Source organism: Lonchura striata, chromosome 5 (genome assembly GCF_046129695.1).
Source record: "Lonchura striata isolate bLonStr1 chromosome 5, bLonStr1.mat, whole genome shotgun sequence".
Taxonomy (NCBI): Eukaryota; Metazoa; Chordata; class Aves; order Passeriformes; family Estrildidae; genus Lonchura; species Lonchura striata.
In genome coordinates this window covers 24,699,845-24,723,880 of record NC_134607.1, presented here as the reverse complement: position 1 = coordinate 24,723,880, position 24,036 = coordinate 24,699,845, and the positions used below count along the sequence as shown (strand labels likewise).

Here is a 24,036-nt window from a genome sequence, read left to right as displayed (position 1 = left end):
AAGAAAGGAGACATAAGGGTTATAATGAGATTGTATAGTTAGATTGTAGAGCAGTTTTGCTGTTTAGTGGTTCCACTACATTTGTATGGACTTTCATTATGTGGACTATAAAAAAGGCATAAGAGAAATTCAAATTAAAACAGGGGAGATGAGATGCATTGCCATTCATTTTATAATATTTTATGTTGAGCCTGCTTAGGAGTTTGGGCTTGATTGCAAATAGGATTCAGTGATACTCAGGTTGTCCTATTTTGAGACATGTGTGACTACACATTCACATGAATTTTTTCTTCAATTTTGAAAGGTTGCTTTCATATGGAAGGTGTCTGACTGTAAGAACAATCTAGAATGTTGCTTTGATTGTATAGTTTAAAGGGAAGCTGCTGTTATAATCTAAATGTTGAATTTATTACTATTCCAGGGATTTGCACTAAAAAAAAACCCAGCCAACTGCATTTCACACAGGTCATTAATATGTTCTGTTATGCTAAAATAAATAGGAAAAATTCTAGTGATAAGGGGATTCCTTTTGTAGTAGGACACTTCTAGATGTATCCGTGGAATTTCACTTTCACAAGACATTTCTGAAGGTGAATTTCCGATCTGAGGAAGGAAATCAGCCTTGTAATTTAGAGTAACGACCAACAGTTTTGACATATCGTTTAATCTGCACATAGTAATTAGAGTTTTCAGGAGTCATTAGCAGCTGGGGTGTCACTCTGTGTTTATTGGAGGACTGTCAGCTGGTGTTTCTCTTTGTTTGTTTTTTAATATTAATGGTTTGGAACGCAGTTGGTGCTCTAGAAAGAACTGAGAAACAGGCCTGGTTTGTGGATTTTTATCACCCTGCCAAGACCCTGCGCAACTTCCTCTCCCCCTGGCTGCAGCAGCCTACGGAAACCTGACTGCTGGGGGCCACTTCTGCAATTGCAGCAGGGCAGGGCAGCAGGGTGGGAGGGGGGGTATTTTCCTTCTGTTGCTCACCAGTGCCTTGGCATCCAAAGAAGAAAACAAGATGCATTTGAAAATGTCTCTTCAGTTGTTTCTTGCACTGATGGGTTTCCTTCTTTCCCTTCTCTCTGCTGTCGTGCAGTGCTGCAGTTGAAGCTCCAGCAGCGACGCACGCGGGAGGAGTTGGTGAGCCAAGGGATCATGCCGCGTAAGTACCACTTCAATTCTTTGCCCTGGTGGTTTTATGCATGTTTTTTGGTGGAGAATGGTTTCCCATATGATTCGAAAGGTCAGGTTCTCTGCTTCTGCATGGAACACATCGTGTGTGAGAGCCCCACCCTGTCCCACCCAGCCTGGTCCTTCTGAAGTGTTGGTGCCACCTCTGATACTGAGGAAGAGAGCAATGGCTGCAAGTGTCACTGTACTGCAAAACAAGGCTTGTGTTTCATCTCAGTGCACAATCTTCTGGAGAACATGTTAGATGTGCCTTATATACTTAACCCATGCCGGTAATCACTCTTGTAACAGGCTTCCTGCCTCTGCAGTTTCTGTTGTTACAGTGTGGCAACTCCCCAGACCTCTGAGGCACTTGCAACTTTGTGTGTACATATTCCATAAACTGAGCAAAACCAGGCATGGTGTACAAGATGTTAACCAACAAGGGACCCTCTTTTATGTTTCTAGCTATAAACCAGATAGAATGAGCCCTATGGGCATCAGCCATTGCCCTTCTTGCAGGGAAAGGCAAAATCTGTGCAGGCAGAGAACGTGTACTTTTCTGGGTAAACACAGAGGCTCTACCCTAAAGCCAAGCTTTCAGTGTCAGATTAGCATTGGAGAAGGTATTTTTCTGTTTTGCTCCCCTCCTTCCCCCAAAAATGCAAAAAAGGTGTCTTACAAATAGTTTTGTCATGCTTTGGTACCTCTGAACTAGATGACTTATAGGTAGCAGTTTGAAGCAAGACCACACAGCAAATGTGTTATTTTTGAGGTCCTCTCAGTTTCACGCAACAGCTGTAGTAAAATGCAGTGGATCAGATATGTATTTTCTTCTTTCAAAAGCTTTCCTGCTGCCTTGTTTCAGAAGCTTTACTTGAAGATGGTATAGTAATGAGGATTTTCTCATTTCTTCTGTTTCTTGGGTGCACACTGTAATATGACACAGTGCTGTGAATTAGACTTTGCTGAGGGCTGAAGGTTAGACTGTCAGCTCTCTGACTGAATGAACAGAACTTGACAGCAGCACTCTGTCAGCTGAAGAGGCTTGCAGAATGACAGTAATGTTCTTTAAGAGGTTTCTGGGACCCCTGCTTAAAATTGTGTTACCAAAGCAGAAAGAAAAGATTGTCCTGTCTGGATATATCATACCTGTTGTCTGTTTTTTAATCTGCGGAGCTTGTATACGAGCCTCTACAGAATACACTTACTTGCTTTTGGATGAAAGACTAGTGTCCCAGTGACTGCCTTTTCACTAATGCTTCTCAGAAGAAGGTGTTCCTGACTTCTTTGTGGTGTCCTGCTTTAGGTGGATATGTATGCAAATACTTTATTAACTTGTGTTCAGTACTGGCTTTCTTCAAAGTGTGCCTGGCCAAACTTGTGATTCCTGAGAGGGGTCTGTTTTACAGGCCTTTTGAAAATGAGGCCCTTGCAAGTAATTCAAGTAAGGCACCCAGAATAATTAGTGAGTCTTAAATTTATTTAAAACATAGTCTAAATTACTAGTCTTTGCAGATTTGTGCCCTTAATTGCTTCATTTTTATCTCTTACATGTGAGTTTTGTGATGGACCAAAGAAAAGCACTTTGTGAAAATATTGGCAACACATGAAAAGGTCCTTTCTGCAGTGGAGAAAACCCACTTTAACACATCTGTTCTAAACATGATTTGAAATTAGTTTCTCCCAAGTAATGGTATCATTTACCCATACCTGCCAGCTGGAAATAACCACGCGTAGGGAAATGCTTAAAATGTAATTTGTCTGGGCAATTTTTGAAGAGAAGATCAGATGTGAGATAAATTGTGATATGTAAAGAAAAAAAAAATTCCCATTTTTAACCTGAGAAGTACAGAGGATGACTTGGGACTGTGTTCCTTCAGAAAGCATCTCAGCACCACAACAACTCTACATCTACTTTCTGGAGTTCCAGAACAGACTTTTTTTCACGGCTGGGAATATGCAAGTATCCTGTATTCTTTCTTCCTTTCTTCTCTGGCCTGTACCTCTTGTCTGTGAAAACATTGAGGTACTTTATCTTGTTCTGCTGTCATCTGCTACTGGACATGGCTGTGCTGATCTTTTGTGTCCCTCTCAAGTTTGTTAGCCAAGAACCAAGCCCACATGGTCCTTCATGATGATTCAACAAAAGTATGAAAGTTGGAATCCAGAGGATGCTTTGGTGCTGAACTAAAAGAGCTGGAGTGCTGTTTCCATGTCAGATGCTGGTTGGCTTCTTTTCTTTCTTTTATTTTCCATCTGGAGAGTCTTAACACTCTTGAAAGAACTGTGATGGTTGCAGTTCTATCTGCATTACAGTTTGTATCAGGAATGTGTTTTTGAAGTAAAGCCCCTGATTGCACCTGCCTGCTGTGCCTTGCTTTGTGCCATAAAATGAAGTTTGAGAGCCTAGAGCCTAGAGCTAATATGCATTCAGCCCATGGGACCAGACTACAGCTTGTCTGTTACCTTCACGTCCAGAGTGGGGATGGCACTTCCTCAGCATCGACTTTGTTTCTGTTTTGGTCTTACTGTGCTTTCCTACATGTTCCTTTGGATTAGCCTGTGATACATATCAGTTCCTGTATATCTTGAGGCAAACAGCCATGGAAAAATCCCTGAGGCAAGTGTGGGAGAAGTGAAAGGTTGTGTTCTACATTACAAGCTATGGTACTGTGCAAACTCCCATTGATACCTTTGGTTCTCTTGACTGAATCTAAACCCCACATAAGATTTATTTTGCAAATTGGTGCCCTAAAAGTGAAATTTCATTGCAGGCTTCTATCAACACAAGGTTTTTGGACACTTTAAATATGAGGAGTGGGAGATGACACCTTGTGTCACCTTAAAGTAAGAGTGAGAGTTATGCTACTCCTGCTGTGCTTGTTCATAACAGAACTGTGAATTGCTTATTTTGTCCCATGTGGAATTTTGTTTATATGGTAGAGTGGAAAGATAAATGTTTCAACATTTTTTTACCAAGTACACTTAATCTCATTTAACCTTCCCAACCCACCAGCCACCTACAGTGGGTCTTTGCTCCACTGAAAGATTAGTGTATTGTAGTAAGAAATAAAACATTTATAGGCAGTGAAAGAGGATTCAAAATAATTGTGTTTTGTGCTTCATTAATTCTTCTTGCTTTCTGTTACCACTTTGTGTAATCTTTTACTAGTAGCAGGATTCATTAGTTCAAGATTAAAAGTTTCAATTGCCCTTAGAAAAAATGGTGGGAAGCAAGTCTTCACCTGCAGTTGGTATATCTGTGATCTGAGTTAGAATGATTTTATCTTGAAAAAAGGAAAGCTGGATTTTTATATTTATTCAGGTTTTGGTCTATTTTTTAACAGTGAAAATAGACAAGCCTTTTTATTATTTGCATTTTTTTGTAGCTGAGAGATGATTTTCATCATGTCCTCACAGAATACAAGTTATACAAAATCTGCTCTCTGTGCTCAACTCTTTGAACTCTGTTGTGCTGTAGAACAGTCAGGTGCTGTCATTTTAGTGTCAAATTTAAAGGTTATGGCTATTGTAAGGTTTTTTTGGGGAATATTAAACACTCCATTTTTCAGTCTTGCAGACAGTGTTTAAAACAGTAGCTAATGCACAAATGAGTAGAAAGTTATGTGGAAAATATCTTCAACTAAAACAGCAAAAAGTTTTAGGGGAAAGACATTTGGCAAATGTAGCAATACTCTGTTATGCAAAATATATGGCTCTTTTTCTCTTTTACAAGATTTAAAACTTTACATGCCGTTTGTTTTATCCATTAGGATTGTGATCTTTGGCTTCTGGCTGCAAACACTAAACACAGGCAAGAATGCAAGGTTGTCATATGGCACAATCCTGCAGGAAAGCTGTTTTGACCATCACATCTATCCAAGCAGGCAAAGCAGAAGTAGATCATTTCTGGGAATGTGCCTTGTGTTTCTCTTTAATAGTGCTGTGTGAGTCTCTGAAAAATGGCACAAGTGTCCTTTGAAAAGGGCATCACCTGCACTGGAAGCTAGAAGGAGAATGCTGTACAGGCTGAGAATTTCCAGGAGCTTCTTTTTCACTTCAGTATATCTGATGTTTGCCAGTTTTTGTGCCCACATCCAACTCCTCTGTATGTTTGTGTTCTGGGATGCAGAACACTGTAGATCCAAAGAAGATGGAATTTGTGCTTGGAAATTATAATGGGACTGCTTTAACAGGTGCTGAGGTGTTTCCATGCCCTAGGTTCTGTGCTACCAACATTCTGATGCAGTTTTTGCTGGGATGTGTAGCCTGCTGGATTCTCGAGCTTATTTCAGAGTACAAGAGTGTATTTTATCCTCAGACTCCATGAGGGGAGCTTACCAAGGTTCAATTACAACATGTCACATGATTAGAATGACTAATACAGCAGGCAGTCTAATGATTATCATCTCATTAGGCCTTTCATGTCACTTGCTGCATTTTTTATTAGCAGTGGGATTTGTGGACAAAATGTAATGTTTGTTATAAAACTAAAATGCAGTATTTGCTTTTTTGGGAGTCTGTGAGACATTGCTTGGAATGAACTTTGAAGGAATTGGTATTTACTGGAGACAGCTGGCGATTTAAGAGTGCAGAACACAGGTGATGCTTTGGCATGTCAGTGTTGGTCATCATCTAGATGAAGTTTGTAGTAACTGGTCTTCTGCATCCAGCACAGATACCATCACACAAACCTAAGGATCTTTGAGATACTGAATTTGGGAAGCAGACTGCTTGCCACATGTGAGTTTCTAAGGTTAAATCATGTCTCTAGACCTCAATATCTCAACCCCAAGATTTGGCCATACATCCACACTTGTGTTTGTGTAGGGTAGCTAAAAATGCTTTTTCTGCTTTAGCCTTTACCTGATAGTCTAACAGCTTCTCAGTTTAGAAAAAAAAAAAATTTAAATATTTAAAAATTATGCACTTCTAGCTTTATTGCTGCATGGCTCTATAATTAATATTAATGTTCCTATTTTCTTATTTATTCTTATTGCTTATTGTGATTTTTGTCGATTTAGTGTGTGTATGCTAATTGGAGGAGACCTATCAACCTTTGGTTCCTGTTACATACAATAGCTACAGTAAAACATACTAAATAACAGAAACAAAACAAAAGCAAAAAAAAGTTTTATAAATTGTTTAACTGTTAACTGTGAAGTTGGAGCATCTTTCTGTGTTGGTCAGAGAAAGAAGAGGCAGCAAACTGTTGGAACGTGACAGTAACCTGCAGGTGCAGTATTTTTCATGGTACAAGCTGTTCTGCCATCATGCTGGTGACTTCAGGGGCAATTCTTCATGCCTCAGATATATTTTGTCCTCTACATAAGGGCCAGGATAGATGAACAGCTATGCCTGCGTGGAGTTCGACTGACTTGGAATTGTTGTAGTGTGGCTACACAGCCGACATTTCAAGGTTGTAGTGTGTTCTATTAGAGCTGCAGCTAAACCCATTGCTTTAACACCCTGAAATATCTCTTCCTGCTACGTAACGTGTCCCCGTCATTCTCTCACCGCTTTACATACCAGATCTTTGTAGTGACATTCCTGCAGTTTTATGGAATGTATTTATAGTAATAAAGCAAAAATACAAATTTTCACTTCCCTGCCATTTTAGGTCTGCTGTTCTGTGCATTGGCAGCTGCTTCTCTTTCATGCTTTTAAGCTGGAATTGTAATTTTGTTTAGGACAAGGAGTTAAAAACATATATGTGGACTGTAAATAAAGCTGTAGCTATACTTTTAATATATACAATATCATGCTCTGAGAGTAAGACTAGAACACTAAGCAAGGAGAAAAAATAGGGAAAAATAGGGGTGGGGGGGAATGTAGAGGACTCTTGCAGCTGTCCTCTACATTTTTTCTCTTTTTGGTGTGTTGCATAGAAATCTGTAACTGGTTTTATTTTAATTTGATAGTATACCTCTAACTTGTCTCCCAGGAATTATTTGGTGGTTATTTAACTTTGATAATTTTTCTTGGAGCACAAATTCAAAGCCTTCAGGCTTTGTGTGTAGAAGGCTGTCTGTACATTTAAGCTGAGAGTCTCATTGTCAGAGGACTAATAACTGCATTTGCTTTGCTTGTATTTTTAGATAGCTGTCTGAGCGTGTTTTCCGTGTGTTTATATGATCTGTGATTAATAAGGCATGATTGGAGTAATAAAGTTCATTGTGTTATGATGGAAATGTGCTGTTTGCCCTTTCTGAAGCTGTAGAAGGAAGACCATACTCAGGTGTTTGATAGGCTGCATTTGGTCCTTGATCCCTGCCATGATAAAAAATTTAACTCTGCCAGTTGCAAGAGAAATGTAATAGTTCAGGGGAATAAAGTCTGATAGGCAATACAGTTTTTTCCCTTTGTGTTCCCACAGTTGTCTTGGCTTCATTCTTACTTGTTGTCTGAGAATGGTCTCTCCTTTTTGTGACCCCCTACCTTTCTCACCCTGGGCACTCTGGAACGTTATCAGAAGATTATGAAAAGGCCAATTATCCATGCAAGAAACAGGCATGAAATCTGATCTACAAATTCATGGATTAAAGGGTTCCTTATACAAGTTCCTTGTCTCCCTTTTCCTTTCCAGATTAGAGGTGGTATAATCCTGATTGTAATGAAGCTTTGCCTTTTTTTATTTCAGGATTTAGGTAGTGTCTTTTGAATGCCACAAGTTAATGGTGATGGATGGAGCAGATTATACATTATTTGTATTTGCTGTAAATGTTTTTTGACACAAAGCCGTAGCCATAGTCATTCACAGATCTGATAACTGTTACCATGGGTGACAATTTCTATTTTGCTTCTAAAGAGGATGAACTTTCTGAGAAATTGCACATATGTTAGATTTTAAATTAACTCAGTGTTGGGCCTTGGAAAAATCTTTGTCCTTTCTGCCAGTAATTTCATGTTTACTGTGACAAACCTTTAGGCTTTTCAGCTGCATCATCAGTGGGATACTGCTGTACTAAAGTTACTGACAGTCTTGCTGAAAGTGGGCTTTGGAGCAGTGCCTGGTGCAGGCGTTGGAAGCAGCTCAGCTGGTGAGTGCCTCCATGGTGAGTGAGCTGAGGCAGGGTACCACAGTTCCCCCTGCCTGTGTGCTTCAGCAGCCAGAGCAAGCCCAATGCAGGGAGCTGGAAAGCAGCTCTTCCTGGGGAAAACAGCTGCGTGAACTGGTATGCCGTGCAGGTTCAGAATGCTGACCCAGGAGAAGGGCTGGCTCTCTGAGGCAGGTGTCAGGGAGGCAGGACCTCAGCTCTGGCTTCCACAGCAGCCTGGGGCTCACCAATCTGCTAACAGGGACTTAATTTGGCTGCCGTTTTCTGTGTGTGTCTCTGTTGACTGGAAAAGCTGGGCAGTGGGGAAGACTCAGTGAAGCTGCAGCACTGTATCTGTAATGCTGTGCTTTGGCAGTGCTGGCAACAGCAGCAACATGGGAAGGAGTCTTTCTGCAGCCTTTCATCTGTTTGGGACTAGGAGCACTCATAATCCTTCAATCACAATAACATCCTCATTGAAGAATGTCACTGAAGGGCAAGCTGCCTTTGTTTGAATGCCAGAGATATGTTTCTTATCTTCATAAACATATTTGCACTGACTTCTTTATGACAGTCTTAATTTTTAATTTTCTGAATGTATGTATTTTGGGATTTGAATAATCAAGATTTACCAGAAGCCAGTTGTGGCTTCTTTTCCTACCTTAACTTGATACTCATATTTTAGCCTTAATCCAAGGTCATTTACTGGTGTTGGGGTAGGGTATCAAGAATTCTGATCAGTTCTGTGTCCTCAATGAGAAACTCCCCAGAGCTGCAAATGGAGAAAAGGATGCTGATGGAGATCTCTCTTCTCTCAGCTGTGTATTCTCCAGCCCCTTTTCATATTTCTGCAACACACAGCAGCAGCTCTTTGACACTACCCCACTAGCAAGATGACAAACCCTTCTGTACATGTGACCAAGTTTTTTAATACCTCTTTCTTCCTTGCTGTGAGAAATGCTTTTAGAAAGTGTGATGAAGATGAGGGGAGGAAGAAAGTGCTACTGCCTTGCTCTGTGGATCAAGTTCTGTGTCTCTTAGCAAATCCCATGGGTGGGAGCCCCACCCTCAACCAACGGAGGAAGTCATCGAGCCTATTTGCAGCACTTTATCTCATCTTTTTACGAAAGCATAGTAAACAAGAGAGAGAAACCAGAATTTGATTAAGAGCAGGGGTGAATAGCTGCAGCAGAAGGCCTTCTGCCATTCTGAATTAAATCAGCCTGTCTGAATTTGGGTTTGGATATGACATAAGCTTCTCTTTGTCATAGCAAAGGAAGGCTTTTCCTTTCCCTTAGGAATGGGTCTAACTGAAGAGCAAAGTATTTGACTCAGTATTCTCTATTTAGCTGTAGCCTTTCTACATTGTGTGTTATCAACTGGTTTGCAGTTCAAATATCACATTGTTGTCTATGATGAGCTAGATACTATGGCCAAGGAAAGCTCATCTGTCAGCATACAAGTCTGATAGCCTCGAGTAGTGATTTACTGGTTACAGAAGGCTTTGCAGCCTCTGCTTCCCACAAGATACTTGAGCTATGAGTATCTGTGCAGATCTTTTGCCTTTCTTCCCTCTGTTTTGTTCTGTGCAAACCTCAGTGTCTTCTGTCAGCTGTATAAGCAAATGCAGGGTGCATGGGTATTTTGACCTCTTTTTCTCAGCAGTTGGGTCAGTCCTCTTCTGCTGTGTTTCATTCTTAGAGTGTCTTAGTGTGATTCTGATTCCACTTATTTCTCATGCTCGGTAACAGGAACTCAGAGGTCTGCATACGAATATCTTTGCATGGCTAAAATCTGATTTTGTACACTGTGGGGTAAACCCTGAACAGAAATGTTTGGGCTATTTTGCCCAGCTTTTTGTCTCTGCTGTTATGTTGAAGATTTGGGTTTGATTCCTGATTCTTGACTCAGTCTGTTGTTTATAGCAGTGCCAGTTTGATGCCTTGCAGCAGTGTCTCAAGGCCTGGCTGGATGGGACTTTGAGCAATCTGGTCTAGTGGAAGATGTCCCTGCAACCATAGCAGGGGGGTTGGGACTACATGATCTTTACGGTTTCTTCCAAGCCAAACTATTCTGTGGTTATGTGATTCATTTGCACTTTGCCATCTGCAAAATGTGGCTTGGACTGGGGGAACACTGAACTCAGTCATTGCAGTTTTTCACTCTGTTTCATAGGAATTAATACATTGCTTTGTGTGAAGATTAGCAACTTTCATTTCTGGGATTTGTATGGAAAAGTGTGGGTTAATGTAGACGGTCTTGTGTGCTGTTGCCTGGTTTTGAGAGTCAGATGCAAGAACGCAGTTGCAGTGTACAGCTACAACATTTTTAAAGCAGGGTGGAGGCACAGAACAGTTGCATCATTGATGTGCAGGGAGGTTTCTCATGGTAGATGAGGGTGTGGCCACAAAGATGCTAATGCTTCAGGAATTCCGAGGATGAAGCCTCAAAATGCTCCACAACAGGCAGCAGAGAGACTAAAGAAATAGGATGCTTGTGGTAGGAATTTTGTGAGATCCTTGCTAGCCAGCCTGGAAACTGGAAACAATGAGGAAAATCAAGTCCTGTCAGTCGTCTAAAGGTGAGGGGTTAAACTCATCCTCCTGACAGTAGATGTTACAAACTGGCACAGTTGTCCAAGTGCAACAAAAGAGTGAACAGCTCAGTGGAGATCACCTGCTGGACTGTGCTGTCCCAAGCCCCATTGGTGATGCTATTGTCCCATCTATCCCTGAGCCTTTTTTAGTGCTTGTTGGGCCATTTGTAATACCAGGCTGTTTTCCTGTGGTAGATGGGGCAATTTGAAGATGTGGGGGGCATGGTTCAGCAGGATGGGGCTCCTGCTACAGTGCTGGCCTTAAACTCAGCCTCTCATTTCTGACTTTGCAGGGCAGTTGTGCTCAGCTTTGCTGACACTATCATTTGTAGAGCTGTGCTGTAAACCAGCATACCAATCCAGGTTAAAATAACTCTTTCAAGAAAAACAACTGTGAGCAGAGTCCACAGATGATATTGTCAGCATAACCAAGGGCTGACATGCTTTGTCCCAGACCTAGGTACAGGAACAAGGGCAGAAAGTGGAACTGCAGCTTACTGAGGTTGAAAATGCTATGTACATGTCATGTAGAAATAAAATCAAAAGACATGCAGGAGGTAACCTAACTGAAATTGGGCGTTGCAGAAGTTACTTATGCATTGTCAACTACTGCTTTTCTGCATACAGTGGAAAACAAAAACCCAACAGCTCATACTACTGTTGTAGTTTGGCAAGCTTGGTGGTTTTTTTTCCCCTGGCAGCACTCTGTTCTCATCAGGGCTCACTCAAAGGTAGCTGGACAGTTAGATGAAGGATTCGGGTTAAGTTTGGAGAAGGTCAAGTGCCATGGAGAGGTGTGGGAGATAATTCATGGCAACAATTCCATAGTGGAGCTCTCCATGCAGTACAATTCTCCAATTCTCCATCAGCGGCAAGGCAGAAACACGTGGGACATGGAAAAGTGGGGAAAAAGAGATCATTACTGAACCTGGATCTACCAGCAGACTAAATATTTGTTGAAATGTTTCCCAGGGAATTCAGGGTATTAAATATGTTTTTGCACTTCTTGGGTTTAGTAAGGTTCTTGAAACAGCCTTTCCTGATGTTTTTGGAAGCAAGCTGGGACTGCTTGAAGCTGCTTATGCAACTTGTGAGTGAACAGGATTGGAATAAAGGCTTGGTGTCAGACTGGGAGGTTAAGTTGAGCAGAGTTGTTGGGTGGGATGGGAAGGGAGAAAATCAGTGTTTGACACGATTCAGTATTTTGAGTGATTTGATATAAACAAAGGAGCAGTCTGTGTGTTTATTAAGCTCCAGGTTAGTAGGATAGGAGTAGGATGGGACTGGGACTCAACGTTTGGAGAAGCCAACAACTGTAGAATAAAATGAAAGAAAAAGGTAGAATGTCTACATTTTGTAACACCTAGTCAGTGGCTTGAATTGAAGATGAAGAGTGGCTGGCTTGGTACCAGCTCTGCAGAAGAGGATTGGAGACCTTTAGTGGATTTTGAGACAAGCACAAGTGAACGTTGTTTGTTTTATGGACACAAACAAGGCAAACTGGCTGGGACATGTGGCTGAGGAGTGTTACTGAATAATCATTTAACTCTATAACAGCCAGTAAAGCCTAGGCTGGAATATGTACCCAGTTCTGGACCCTAGGCTTCAACAAAAATGCACCTTAAATGGAAGGAGTCCAAAAGAGACTAAATAAGCAAAGGTCTGGATAATGTTACTACAAGGGAACTGGCTTTGGTAATTTTGTATATCAGAAGATTGTAGGAGAACCAAAGCTTTCAAAAGGGATAGATGCAAAGAGGAAGAAAATAAATCATTCTCTGTAATGTATGCAGGTAAGGTGGAGAACAAAGAGTATAAATTGTAGGAAGGGAAATATAAGTTAGACATTCAGAAAGGTTTTTAAATAGTAAAAACATTTGTGTAGTGGGATAATTTCTCTGCAATAATATTACATTTTTTCATCAGAGGTCTCCAAGAACAGGTTAGACAAACTACTGTAAGGAATAGTTTAGTGTATTTTATGCAGGCTGAGCAGTCAGAAAGCATCAGATGATTGGAGTTTCCTCATCCCTAACCCTCTGTGGTTGTATCTGATACTTCAGGTCCTAAGGGCTGTGGACAGAGTGGGGATGCTGCCCCACACCCCCTGGTTTGCACAGGTTCTGCTCCACCAGCTCAGCCACTTATTCACATACACTGCCAGAACAAGCCACCACAGCTGATATGGCTGAGAACGGTACAGCTTTATCCGTTTGGATAGTTTTGAGTGGAATGGATGAAGCAGCGCTCTGGTGAACGAGCCAGATGGGTTATGAGGCACAGGAACAGTTTTGCAGGGATCAGTGCTAAGTGGCTGAGAAGGGCAGTGGTAGGAGCTGGAAAAGGGGCATATCTGCATATTTTAGGGTCTCCTTTAGAGTTCACCCAGAGCCTTATTGCTTCTGAGTTCTTCATAGGATTATTTTTCCTTTTTTTTTATTTGCTGTAGTAAAGTTAACAGAGTTGCTCCACAGCTCTGGGCTAAGTAGTCATTTCAAAGCCAAAAAATGCGCAAGGATTAGTTAACTTCAAATGGAGTATGATTTTACAATAGACACCCTGTTCTGACATATCAACCTCATCCTAGATTGCTGAGGGAAGCAGTGAAGGATTTGTGCCCTCTTGACATTTTCAGAGGTCAGATATGAAGTCCTCTGTCATGTTGCCAGTCCAACATGAGCTACATCCCAGTGCACGTTTCCAGAGGACTAGTCATGAGAGACTGAAAGTGTTCTTTACAAGACTATTCTGTAGCAGCTCTGTGTTACTTACTATTAAATGCATACATGTTTTTCTTTTTTCCTACTCAGGGAGTCTTTTCTTGCTTTGTTCTTCTGTATGCAAGAGTTTTCCTGGACTACCTGTGACACCAGCTGAACTCCTGCAGTTGACTTTTCTGACCATTAGCTGTGGTGAGGGAAATGTCACTTAAAGTTCATCTGCTGCCTCATACTGACAGCAGAGGTAGGCGGGAAGGGAGAGTAAAGAATTACTGCTGTGTCTGCACATTGTGGTAGAGAGCTTTTGAAGATTCAAGATGAATTCTGCTTCGCTTGCCTCCAGGGTAGATATTTATACAGATTTAAATGTTGCTTGCTATCTTTGCCCAAGTGGACCTGAGCTTTTATTTTGCTTTTGTGTGAGATGCCCACAATGAAAGGAAAGCATGTTCAGGTTCAAGCACATGCGTATTCACAAGCAGCTCACTCAGCTTGAAAAGAGTGTTGTTTGTTCCTTGCCCTTCATTGAAGTGCCATGGTCAGGCTGCCCAGGACACCTCATTGCAGGCATCAGCTGAGGCCTTGTTAGTGCCTCAGCTAGATGGGGAAGTTTTTTACCTTATTTTTGTAGTTATTGCAAAACAGTATCCCTACCATATCTCTGGTTTATCTCAAAGTTAATTTCACAGCTTGGGTAACTTTCTCTGGTGATTTCTCTCTGTAACCAGATTTATGCAACTAATCTGAGCAGGAACTATATTTGCCCCATTGTTGTAGGGGTCTATATACACACTCACTGTGGTTTTCAGTTATTGTTAATTTATTCTACAAATTATTCTTCATTCATGTCTGTAGTCCAAACCCCATCAATGATGGCTGGCATGTTTGGAATTCCTGCCGTGTGCACCGAATTCTACTTCTTACCCCACTGAAGTGAACCTAGAAGTGATGCCTTTCCCTAGTCTTAAAAACTTGAGAGCCAGATATGGATAAAGGATAAGGGTTTTTCACCTCAGTATTTTAATAAGGATCCTTATAGTGCACCACTTCACTGAGGTGGGGTGTGTTGCAATTTATACATGCCATAGATAGCGTATACAACTTATAGACCTTACAAATTAGTATATCTAACAAGGATGCCCCAGTGGGAGGCCTGGATGAATGGTGTGATATTCCCCCATCTGAGGAATTCCCCCCTGGATGGGCCAAACCTTTAGTTTACAGGATATGTTCTAGGGAGGACCTTGGTTTCCCAAGATAGTGTAGGGCTTTCCGGCCTTCAGCTGCGAAGCCTTTAGGATGTTTGGTCTCCTGACCTAACAGAATACTAGGACAATGCTAAATTATCAGACTTAAGGAATTACAAGTAGGTGTGCTAATAATACTGAGAATTCATAAAAATGATAAAAAAGGTATATAAAAGGCAAAAAATCATCTTGGTATCAGATGGACTCTCTATATTTCACAGAATGTGTCTTAAAAGTTTCTGTAAGAAAGGGCGTGGAAGGCTCCAGATGTGTTGGAAGTAGTTTCTTACAGTGCATGTATGCAGGGGTTTTTATTTTTTAAGTATTTTAAGACCTCATTATGAACTTGTATTTGAGAAATTCTTAATCACTGGTCTTAAATAAAAAATAATATCAGCAGACTATTTTTCACAGGACCTAGATGCAACATGTCAGAGTTCCTAACTCTACGAGCTTAGTTTTCTGTCTTCAAAAGACGTGCAACTTATCTTTAAGGCTGAAGTTCTTTAACTTTTCTGTTTAGCTGATGGTAATTCAGACAGTTTAAGATATGAGTATTTTAGAAATATCAAAAGAAATTATTATGCTCCGTTCAGCTACTTTATACAAACCACTGTGTGATTTTTTTTAAAAAAACAAGCTACTTGCAGCTTCAGGGAAACTGTGAGGAGCTACTGACACCATCAGCCCCCCACCCCTCTGGTTTTACTGTGAGACGTGAGCTTTGTGTGCTCCAGAGGAGCCAGGCAGAGCGAGAGATTCCTCCAGGGTTAGTGTGGTCCTGGACAGCAGAGGATCAGTTTCTTAAAACCTGATCCACTTTGGCTCTGGTTTTAAACAGGGCCCAAGGGGGTGAGAAGGTCAGTTCTGTGGAGAGCTGAAGTTAATGCTTCAAGCTGTGGTTTTCTGTCAATAGACAGATGTACTTTTCTTTCTAAACGTCCCTGTTCTCCTCTTACAGGGAGCAGTATATGTGTCCTGTGGACCTGCAGGGTTTGCAGCCAGTCCTTTGCATGTGTACAAAACACAGGTCCAGATTCAGGAAAGCCTTGCAGCTTCCTTTGACATTACAAGATAGTAAAGGGGATTTACACTTCATTAGCATTGTCCCTCATTCTTCTAACAGTTTGACCTCTTCAAAGTTTCAGAGCCATTCCCACAAGGGTCCTGGATATCTTACTCTTTGTTCAAGTTTGTTAAAAACTTTTTTGGGGGGCTGTTTTTGAATCTTGTTCTTGGGCCCAACTTTGGGAACAGTGATTAGTTTAACTAGGAGTGTACTAGTAGACGTTTGTTAGACTCTCCAGTTGCCCACAAAAATTTCACATCAATTCCTGTGCCCCTGTGCTGTCAGATGGAGTATGGCACTTCCCATTGCTTTGTACCAGCTGGAGATCTGCCTCAGTGTGTTGGAAGATGCAGGAGGCAGTTGCTGTGGTGTGTTTGTTAACTTAGTTGGCCTGAAGGGTTGTGCAGTGAGAGAACTTCCATAATTTTGATTAATTTTCTAAATGCTTTTTCTCTTCACAGCTCTGAAAAGTCCAGCTGCATTTCATGAACAAAGAAAGAGTTTGGAGCGTGCCAGGGTAAGATGCAATATAATCTTTAGTGTTCTGGGAAAATCAGGAATAGTATGTCTTGTGTTTTGGGCATCCTGTAGCTATTAAGGAGATGCAGAAGGGAAGTGTTCATATTCTGGATGTAACACAGCTTTCTGTAGTCAGAATTGCATTAGATGGGGTGTTCTGCAGCTTGCATGTGGTGCTGGTTAACCCTCAGTGAACTAGTTATGCCTAAAGCCCATTGAAAATGGTGTGTGGATTTTCCCTAGAGTCATCTTTCTGGAAGTGGCTGATACTCTTCTTCCCCACTGTCCAGGCACTTGTCTTCTTTTTTTTTTTTAATGGTGTTTGTTTTGCCCTTAAACGCTATTAAATGCTCTTACCATGTGGAGCTCAGTTCCACCTTTGAGGAAAGTTTCTTTGTTACCTGCACACGCATTTTTGCTTAGAAGATTAGAAAAATTGAAAATTGAATAGAGAGGATCCCCCCAAAATCTCGTGATGCCAAAATTACAGACTTCTGGCTCTACAGAAACAGGAAACCAGGCATCATACTTCATGTGCCACCTTTTCTGACTGGGGAGTTTCTTGGTAATTTCTGTTCCTCAAAAGGCCTCTGGGAATATTTTTTTCTGATTAGCCTACAATGGAGTGAAACTTGTTATGACTAAGTTTTGTTTTAAAAGTGAAAGCAACAAAAGTAAAAAAAATAACAACTGTGATTAAGAACTGTAAGGGAGGCTATTTAAACTGTGGAAGGATTGCAACAGGGGACTTTGCATTAAGACCAGTGACCAAAGGGCTTTTGCTTAGTTCTCTTTTTTTTCCCTAAAACCTTACTAAGTTAATATTTTTATGTGGGCAGCTGACCACAATGGTGCAGTTTTCTGACTGACTTAAAGACTTTTTTTCTTCAAAGGCCCATCCTAATGTCCAGTACTTACCCCAGTCTATTACCTGCTGCTTCCAAATTCCCATTCCTCGGCAGCATAAAGAGTAACATGTTCAGCCTGTCAGGGTCATCTCTATATATTGCTCCATAGCACTTTCTCCAAAAACAGAGCAAAAAGCAGCTCTAGGAGTGAAAAAAGCCTTGTCACAGCATTTAGATTCTGCCCCTCAAGAGACTGCATGGGGTCTTTAGCTTAACAAATAACATGTCTTTAATCAAATTAAAGAGTATGCCCAAACCACAAGTCAGCCCTGAATGCCAGCAGTACATGAAAGTATTTTCTGTGAACAGTGGAATCAGTGCATTTATCTTTCACGTAAAAAGAAATCCCATGGTTGTTTCCCTGACACAAGTTAGTGGTGGTGCATGCAAGGGGAAAAGAGGATTTCAGCTCCTGAGTAAGTCCTTCCCAGTGTCCGTTCTGTGGGACAGCATTGCTCAATTGACTGAGGTGATTACAATAGGTCATCTTTAGATTAAGCTCATTCTCTGGCTGCACTGGGACAGGAGATAGGTCCCTTCTTCATTTTGTGCTTATTTAGATCTCAGTAACAGCTGAAGATGGTTGATTCTTTTCATTGTGCTGTTTGAGATTCCCTCCTGTGTCTGATCAGCTGAAAGTGGTTCTTGCTTGTCTGTTTTTGCTGCAGACAGAGGACTATCTGAAACGCAAAATCCGGTCCCGGCCCGAGAGATCAGAGCTGGTTAGGATGCACATTCTGGAAGGTATGGCAAGTGCTGAACATGAAAGCATCAACAATAAACTTTATCGTAACTACCTTTTTAACAGCTTTCTGTTTTGCCTCTGACCTCCAAAGCTGCCTTCCACTTGGGAACGGGCAGAAGATCATGCCTGTTGCATGATTTCTTGAGAGGGATTGAGGTCTGTGTACTCAGAGATTATTCTCAGAAAAATCTGTTGTGTGAATTCAAATTGTGCAGTTCTATATAACTGAACAACAATGAAATAGAATGACCATGGACTGCTCTTCTGCTAAGGAAAGACACTGTAAAATGCCTAAGAGGGATTGAAGCAGATTTGATCTGATTAATAACAAACCTCAGCTTCAGAGAGAGAGTGCTATGCTGCTGCTGAGCACCAAACTTGGGGCACAACCAGGGGAAAAGATGAACAAGAATTGGGTGACATCAGTTTGAGAACAGTGAATTTGTCAAAAGGGCTACTGTAGTTATCTCAGACATAACATCTGTTATATATTTGCAGTGCATAGTTACCTATTTTTATCTATCAACTATTTTTCTGTGCAGTTACCTATTGTTATCTACAGTTACCTTTCTGAATAGCATTAAAATACTGCTGAAGGGCATGTGTTGACCACTGTTGGATTGATACCATTTTATTTACTTCCCCCCAGAGACCTCAGCTGAACCCTCCTTGCAGGCTAAGCAGCTGAAGCTGAAGAGAGCCAGACTGGCAGATGACCTCAATGAGAAGATAGCGCAGAGGCCAGGGCCCATGGAGTTGGTGGAGAAGAACATCTTGCCTGTAGAATCGAGCCTGAAGGAAGCTATTATTGGTAAAGTCAGAGGAGGATCTTTGTGGAGGGCATTTCCCACATGTGGCTATGATTACCTATCAATTCACCTGCATGTGTAAGAGAGTGCAATCTCATGGCTGGTCTCATTTTCCTGGCCCAGAATCACAGGCTTTCAGCCCAAGTATTTACAGAAGCAGATCTCCCTCTGGCCCAGATAATGCTATGGAGACATTAAATTATAGGGAATGTGGACATTCCAGATTAATATGAAAGCAGTTGTATACCCTAAAGACTTGAAAGGCTGTTGAAGATTGTATTCCTTAGATTGTCTCCTTAAAATCCCTCTCTCAGTATGACATGTCAACAATGTTGATCAGGGAGAGCCCACTGACTTAGGTCAGGAGGGGAGACAGACTATAAACAGGTGGGATGAAACAAAAGATGTCTGTGAACTCAAAAACTTCAGAGGATTCAACCCCTTTAAAAATAAACCAGAACAGATGTAAATCATGCCAGTGCCATTCCAAGGGCTGAAAGGAATGCTGAGGAATAGCCTTCCTGCTGCCTCAGCAGTGCTCTTTCCTGTCTCCCCAGACTGAGCTGTCTGTGTGTCTGTGGTTATTCATCCCCTCAAACATGCACAGCTACTGTAAAGACAAATGGGACACAACTGTGAGTAAAATGGAATACTTTCCATAAAAAAGGAGGACAGTGTTGTGAGAGAGCCTGGTTTCACTGAACAAGAAGTAGTTGAGGAAGGGTGAACTTGTGAACTGAAGCATAAGAGATGTGGCTTCCTTCTGACAAAGCAAAATACATTTCTGGATTCCTCTTGATTTTAGGTGAGGTGCAAATGACAGTATTTCTCTGCTTAGCAGGATTAATTTGAGAAAATGTAGTCTAAAAAAATTTTGGTACATTACAAGTGTAAACTCATGTGAATTTATCTACTGGGCATGTAGATGGACAGAAATGCTAATAGCTGCCAGGGCCATCACTAGTACACAGCCCTTATTGTTTGTAAGACTAGTGGACAGTTTGGGGTTCTGTCTTCCAAGACAGAAGAATCCAAGAGATTCTGCTTTCCACCACACAGGATGAACACCAAAAAAGCCATGATTCAACCTTGTACTGTCCAGTCTTCTTTGGTGGAAATAAGTCATGCCACAGAGCTGGGTTTGGGCAGACCTGAGTATCGCTACTTACACGCACTGGTCTTGCCTGGCTAGCAAGCCAGGGAAATTATTCACTCCAGTTCACATGTAAACTCTTAAACTTGATCCAGTTTGGACTCTGTTCTCTCATTTTTAGCTGGTGCTTTAAGCACAGCTCTCTCCATGCCATCATTGTCTTTGTGAAACATCTAGTGTCAAGCCAAGTAATTTCTTATTCCACTTTACAGACCATGATTGATGTTTGTGTTTTTAGTTGGACAGGTGAACTACCCAAAGGTTGCAGACAATTCCTCCTTTGATGAGGACAGCAGTGATGCCCTCTCCCCAGAACAGCCAGCCAGCCATGAGTCCCAAGGGTCTGTCCCATCGCCGATGGACTCCCGGATTTGTGAGCCTCTCCCGAGCACCACTGGTACATCACTAGCTCAGGTGAGAATGTGGAGGCCTCCTGCAGTGCCCTGGAGCTTCATGTTGATTTGTGGCAGAGAAGCCTAAAAAGTGAGACTAAGGCTTCCCTAAGAGGTATAGTCTGTGAGATTTCACAAGGGGTCTTAGCTCCGTGTGGTGTCAGTGACATCCTCCTCTGGTTATTCACAAAATCTCATGATGGTGCTTTGTGGGGAAGCGAGCAGCCATTGCTTGGTGATACAGCCTATGTGCAACTGATCCCAGCAGGAAATGCTGGGAGATACAGGTGTTGGATTTTGATTCCTTTTCTGCCCTAAGAAGTTGTACTGCTTCTCAGGGACAACTGAAGCAGTGGGTTAAAGGCATCTGATTAAAGATTTTAAGTCCATGCTCCTTCCTTCCAAGTGGACACTTCCTGCACTCTGTTAAACTATTTCCCTCTTTGTGTGTGTATTCATTATGCCTTTTTCTGTCCCTGCAGGGTTCATCCCAGTTGCAGATTAGCGCAGACTCCAGTGAAACTCTTTTCCTACCTGAGCAGCCACCTCCACCATTGCCACCTCCACCTCTTCTGCCCCCTAGTCTTACCAATGGAGTGGCTCTTACTGCTGCCAAGCCCCCACCAACACTCATTAAGGTACTATTTTGGCTGATGTCTTCATTGTTGTAGTCTGAAGGAAGATAAGAAAGTTACTTTTAAGCAGGTTTGGAGTTGGAAGTATTAGCATAACAGATGCAAAGGAAGGAAACATTTCTGACTGATGTCTTCCTATGACACTAATTGTAACATATTTAATGGGGTTTTCTGTTCCATGGTGTATTCATCGTCTACAAAATGGATGCTAAATGCAAAACGTTTTGAAACAAACAGTGTTATCTATAATTAAAATCAATGAGTCTGCACTGGATGAGCAAATGATGTGGTGTGCTGGGAAAGGTGACCTGCATTATGGTGCAGCACAAGCTGCTGCCAGTGCGGTGTCTATAATGTCTCAGTTAGAGAAACATGGGAAGACCCTGAGGTGAACAAACTAGAGAATTTCAAAATTAAAATCCCAGTGTGTATTCTGGTTTACATGGGGTATTACATTATATCAGTGTTTCCATTCTTACTTGCTTCCTCCTTTTCTTCTAAATAGCAAAGCCAGCCCAAGTCTGCTAGTGAGAAGTCTCAGCGCAGTAAAAAAGCCAAGGAGTTGAAGCCGAAAGTCAAGAAGCTTAAGTATCATCAGTATATTCCCCCGGACCAAAAGCAGGACAAGGGAGCTCCTCCCATGGATTCATCCTATGCCAAAATACTGCAGCAACAGCAGCTCTTTCTCCAGCTTCAGATCCTCAACCAGCAGCAGCAGCACTACAACTATCAGACCATCCTTCCAGCCCCACCTAAGTATGGGTCCGCAGTGGCAGATCTCTTAGCAAGCACTTACGAGCACTCTTACCAGAGACATGGTATTCTGGGTGTGAGGGGCGGCCACTGGGTGTGACAGGTGTGACGCACTCAGCCTTGTATGTTCCAGAGGGCCTCAAAAAGAGCCAGTGAGAGATGAATCAGACAAAAACAGCTGGAATGAGTCGGTTGGCACAGCAGGGGTATAGATATAGTCAAGAGTGTTGGTGTGCTTTAGAGTCTAGGGCAACACTAGTGACCCAGATGTTTCTGAATGTGTATGTTTGTGGACACTGAGGGCCTCTGGTGTCTTTCCATTGTGGTTTTGATGTCTGTGTTCTTTCTTTTCCTGTAGGCCTTCAGGAGAGCAGCAGAGTGGTGCCAGTGCTCCTGCTGTACGCAGTCTCTCTGCTACAGTCAGCAGCACATCTTCAGTATCTTCTAGTTCTAGTGGGCTGATGAGACAAAACAGTAACGCTGCGGTGGGCAAGCCTGGCCCTCTCCCTGCCAACCTGGATGAGATGAAGGTAAATGTCCTGTGAAGCTGAACAGACCCTTTCTGCCATTGTCAGTGGGCAGTACTGAACGATGTTGCTGCTGATATCTAACTGATAGTTGTTCAGTTAGAAGTTCTCCTAATGTTGCCCTCTTTTTCCCCCCCTTATCAGGTAGCAGAGCTGAAGCAAGAACTGAAGTTGAGGGCCTTGCCTGTCTCGGGCACAAAGACGGACCTGATTGAGCGTCTTCGAGCTTACCAAGAGCAGAACGGTGCAGCCAGCCAAACAGCCCCCACTCCCAAGCCCAGCACAGCAGCCGTCCTCCCTAAAGCTGCTGAAGTGGTGGTGGCCTTCCCAACTGCCAGGCTGAGCACAGGGCCAGCCCTGGTCACCACTGGCATTGCACCAGCAGAAGTAGTTGTGGCCACAGTTACTGGGGGCGGTGTGATGAAGTTTGGGAGCACAGGCTCAACTCCTCCTGTTTCTCCAACTCCTTCTGAGCGCTCACAAATGAGTACAGGGGATGAAAACTCGGGCACTGGAGATACCTTTGGAGAGATGGTGACTTCTCCTCTGACCCAGCTCACCTTGCAGACATCTCCAGTGCAGTTCTTGGTGAAGGAAGAAAGCTCCAAGTCTGCCTCCTGCAGCATAAATGTGGCACCCAAATCAGAGTGGTGTGGTGCTGGTAACAGCAGAGATGCAGGAGTTAGGGACAAAGACCAGATGCTGCAGGAGAAGGACAAGCAGATTGAGGAACTCACCCGCATGCTGAAACAGAAGCAGCAGCTGGTAGAGATGCTTAGGCTACAGCTGGAGCAGGAGAAGCGCTCTCAGCAGTCACAGCCAGCCCCAACAGCCGTGAGAGAAGGAACAGCCCTCACCTCCAAACCAGGAGCGTTTGGTGCCCAGGTCAAGAGTGAAAATGGTTTCCTGAGTTGCCAGTGTGTGAAGCAATCCAGTGGCCAAACAGACCAATTCAGCCCTGCACCAACCGCTAGCCAAATGGACACTTCGAATCCAAGCCCAGTGCCAAAGAAAGCCGTGATGGTGAAACAGGAGGAGGCAGAGCCGCCGTGCCAGTCCCACAGCCCGCGGCTTTTCCTTGGCCAGCAAGGGAGCACCCTCATCAAGGGCACCCCTCCCCCCACCCTCATCACTGACTCCACAGGGACCCACATTGTCCTTACCGTGACCAAGCAGAGCACCGAGAGGCAGGGCCTCTCTCCCCACGGGATGGCAGGGAGCAGCTGCCCACCCTTGCAGGTAGGCAAGGGTCAGATTCCAACACTGCTGCAGGCAGTTGGGTTCCTCTCTCCTCGTCCCACTCAGGTTACCATAGGATGGCCTCACAGGGTGGAAATTCAGAGCAGTAAATACTGAAAGGGCCGATTTGCTCACTGCAGTGGTTGGTAGATCATGGCTTTGTAAAACAGAGCACTGTAAGCAGATCTTTGGCAAAAAGACTGGAATTTGACAATGATGAGCTGTGTACAGCAATGCACGATTGGCTCTGTTCATCACAGGCTGCTCAGCATTCTTCCAAACACATGGTTCTGCCTTTTGTCAGGACTTGGACTTGGGCTTGGACTACAAGGGTTTGCTGCCACAGTTCACTGGCTTTTAAAAGAACAACTATGCCTGTGGTATTAAAATGAGCAGAGTGTATTTCACCTCTTGTCCTTAACTGCAGAGATCATAGTTGGAGTGATAGATGGGTCATCTTACCTACCAAGAGGTGAAATCAGACCCTGGGAGCAGATCGTTTGCGTTTTGGCTGCTC

At 42.7% G+C, this 24,036-nt stretch overlaps 1 protein-coding gene across 3 annotated transcripts in view; it reads left to right on the top strand.

The window, feature by feature from the left end:
- Positions 1–24,036, top strand: part of MRTFA (myocardin related transcription factor A) — a 74,377-nt gene that overhangs the window by 46,029 nt on the left and 4,312 nt on the right. For all 3 annotated transcript variants that reach the window (XM_077783413.1, XM_031507180.2, XM_077783412.1), the window contains 9 exons: positions 1,094–1,159; positions 16,301–16,356; positions 17,935–18,010; positions 18,661–18,822; positions 20,212–20,387; positions 20,848–21,003; positions 21,506–21,756; positions 22,112–22,283; positions 22,425–23,519. In XM_077783413.1, coding sequence (XP_077639539.1) covers positions 1,094–1,159; positions 16,301–16,356; positions 17,935–18,010; positions 18,661–18,822; positions 20,212–20,387; positions 20,848–21,003; positions 21,506–21,756; positions 22,112–22,283; positions 22,425–23,519 — 2,210 coding nt within the window. The remainder of the gene's footprint in view (positions 1–1,093; positions 1,160–16,300; positions 16,357–17,934; positions 18,011–18,660; positions 18,823–20,211; positions 20,388–20,847; positions 21,004–21,505; positions 21,757–22,111; positions 22,284–22,424; positions 23,520–24,036) is intronic.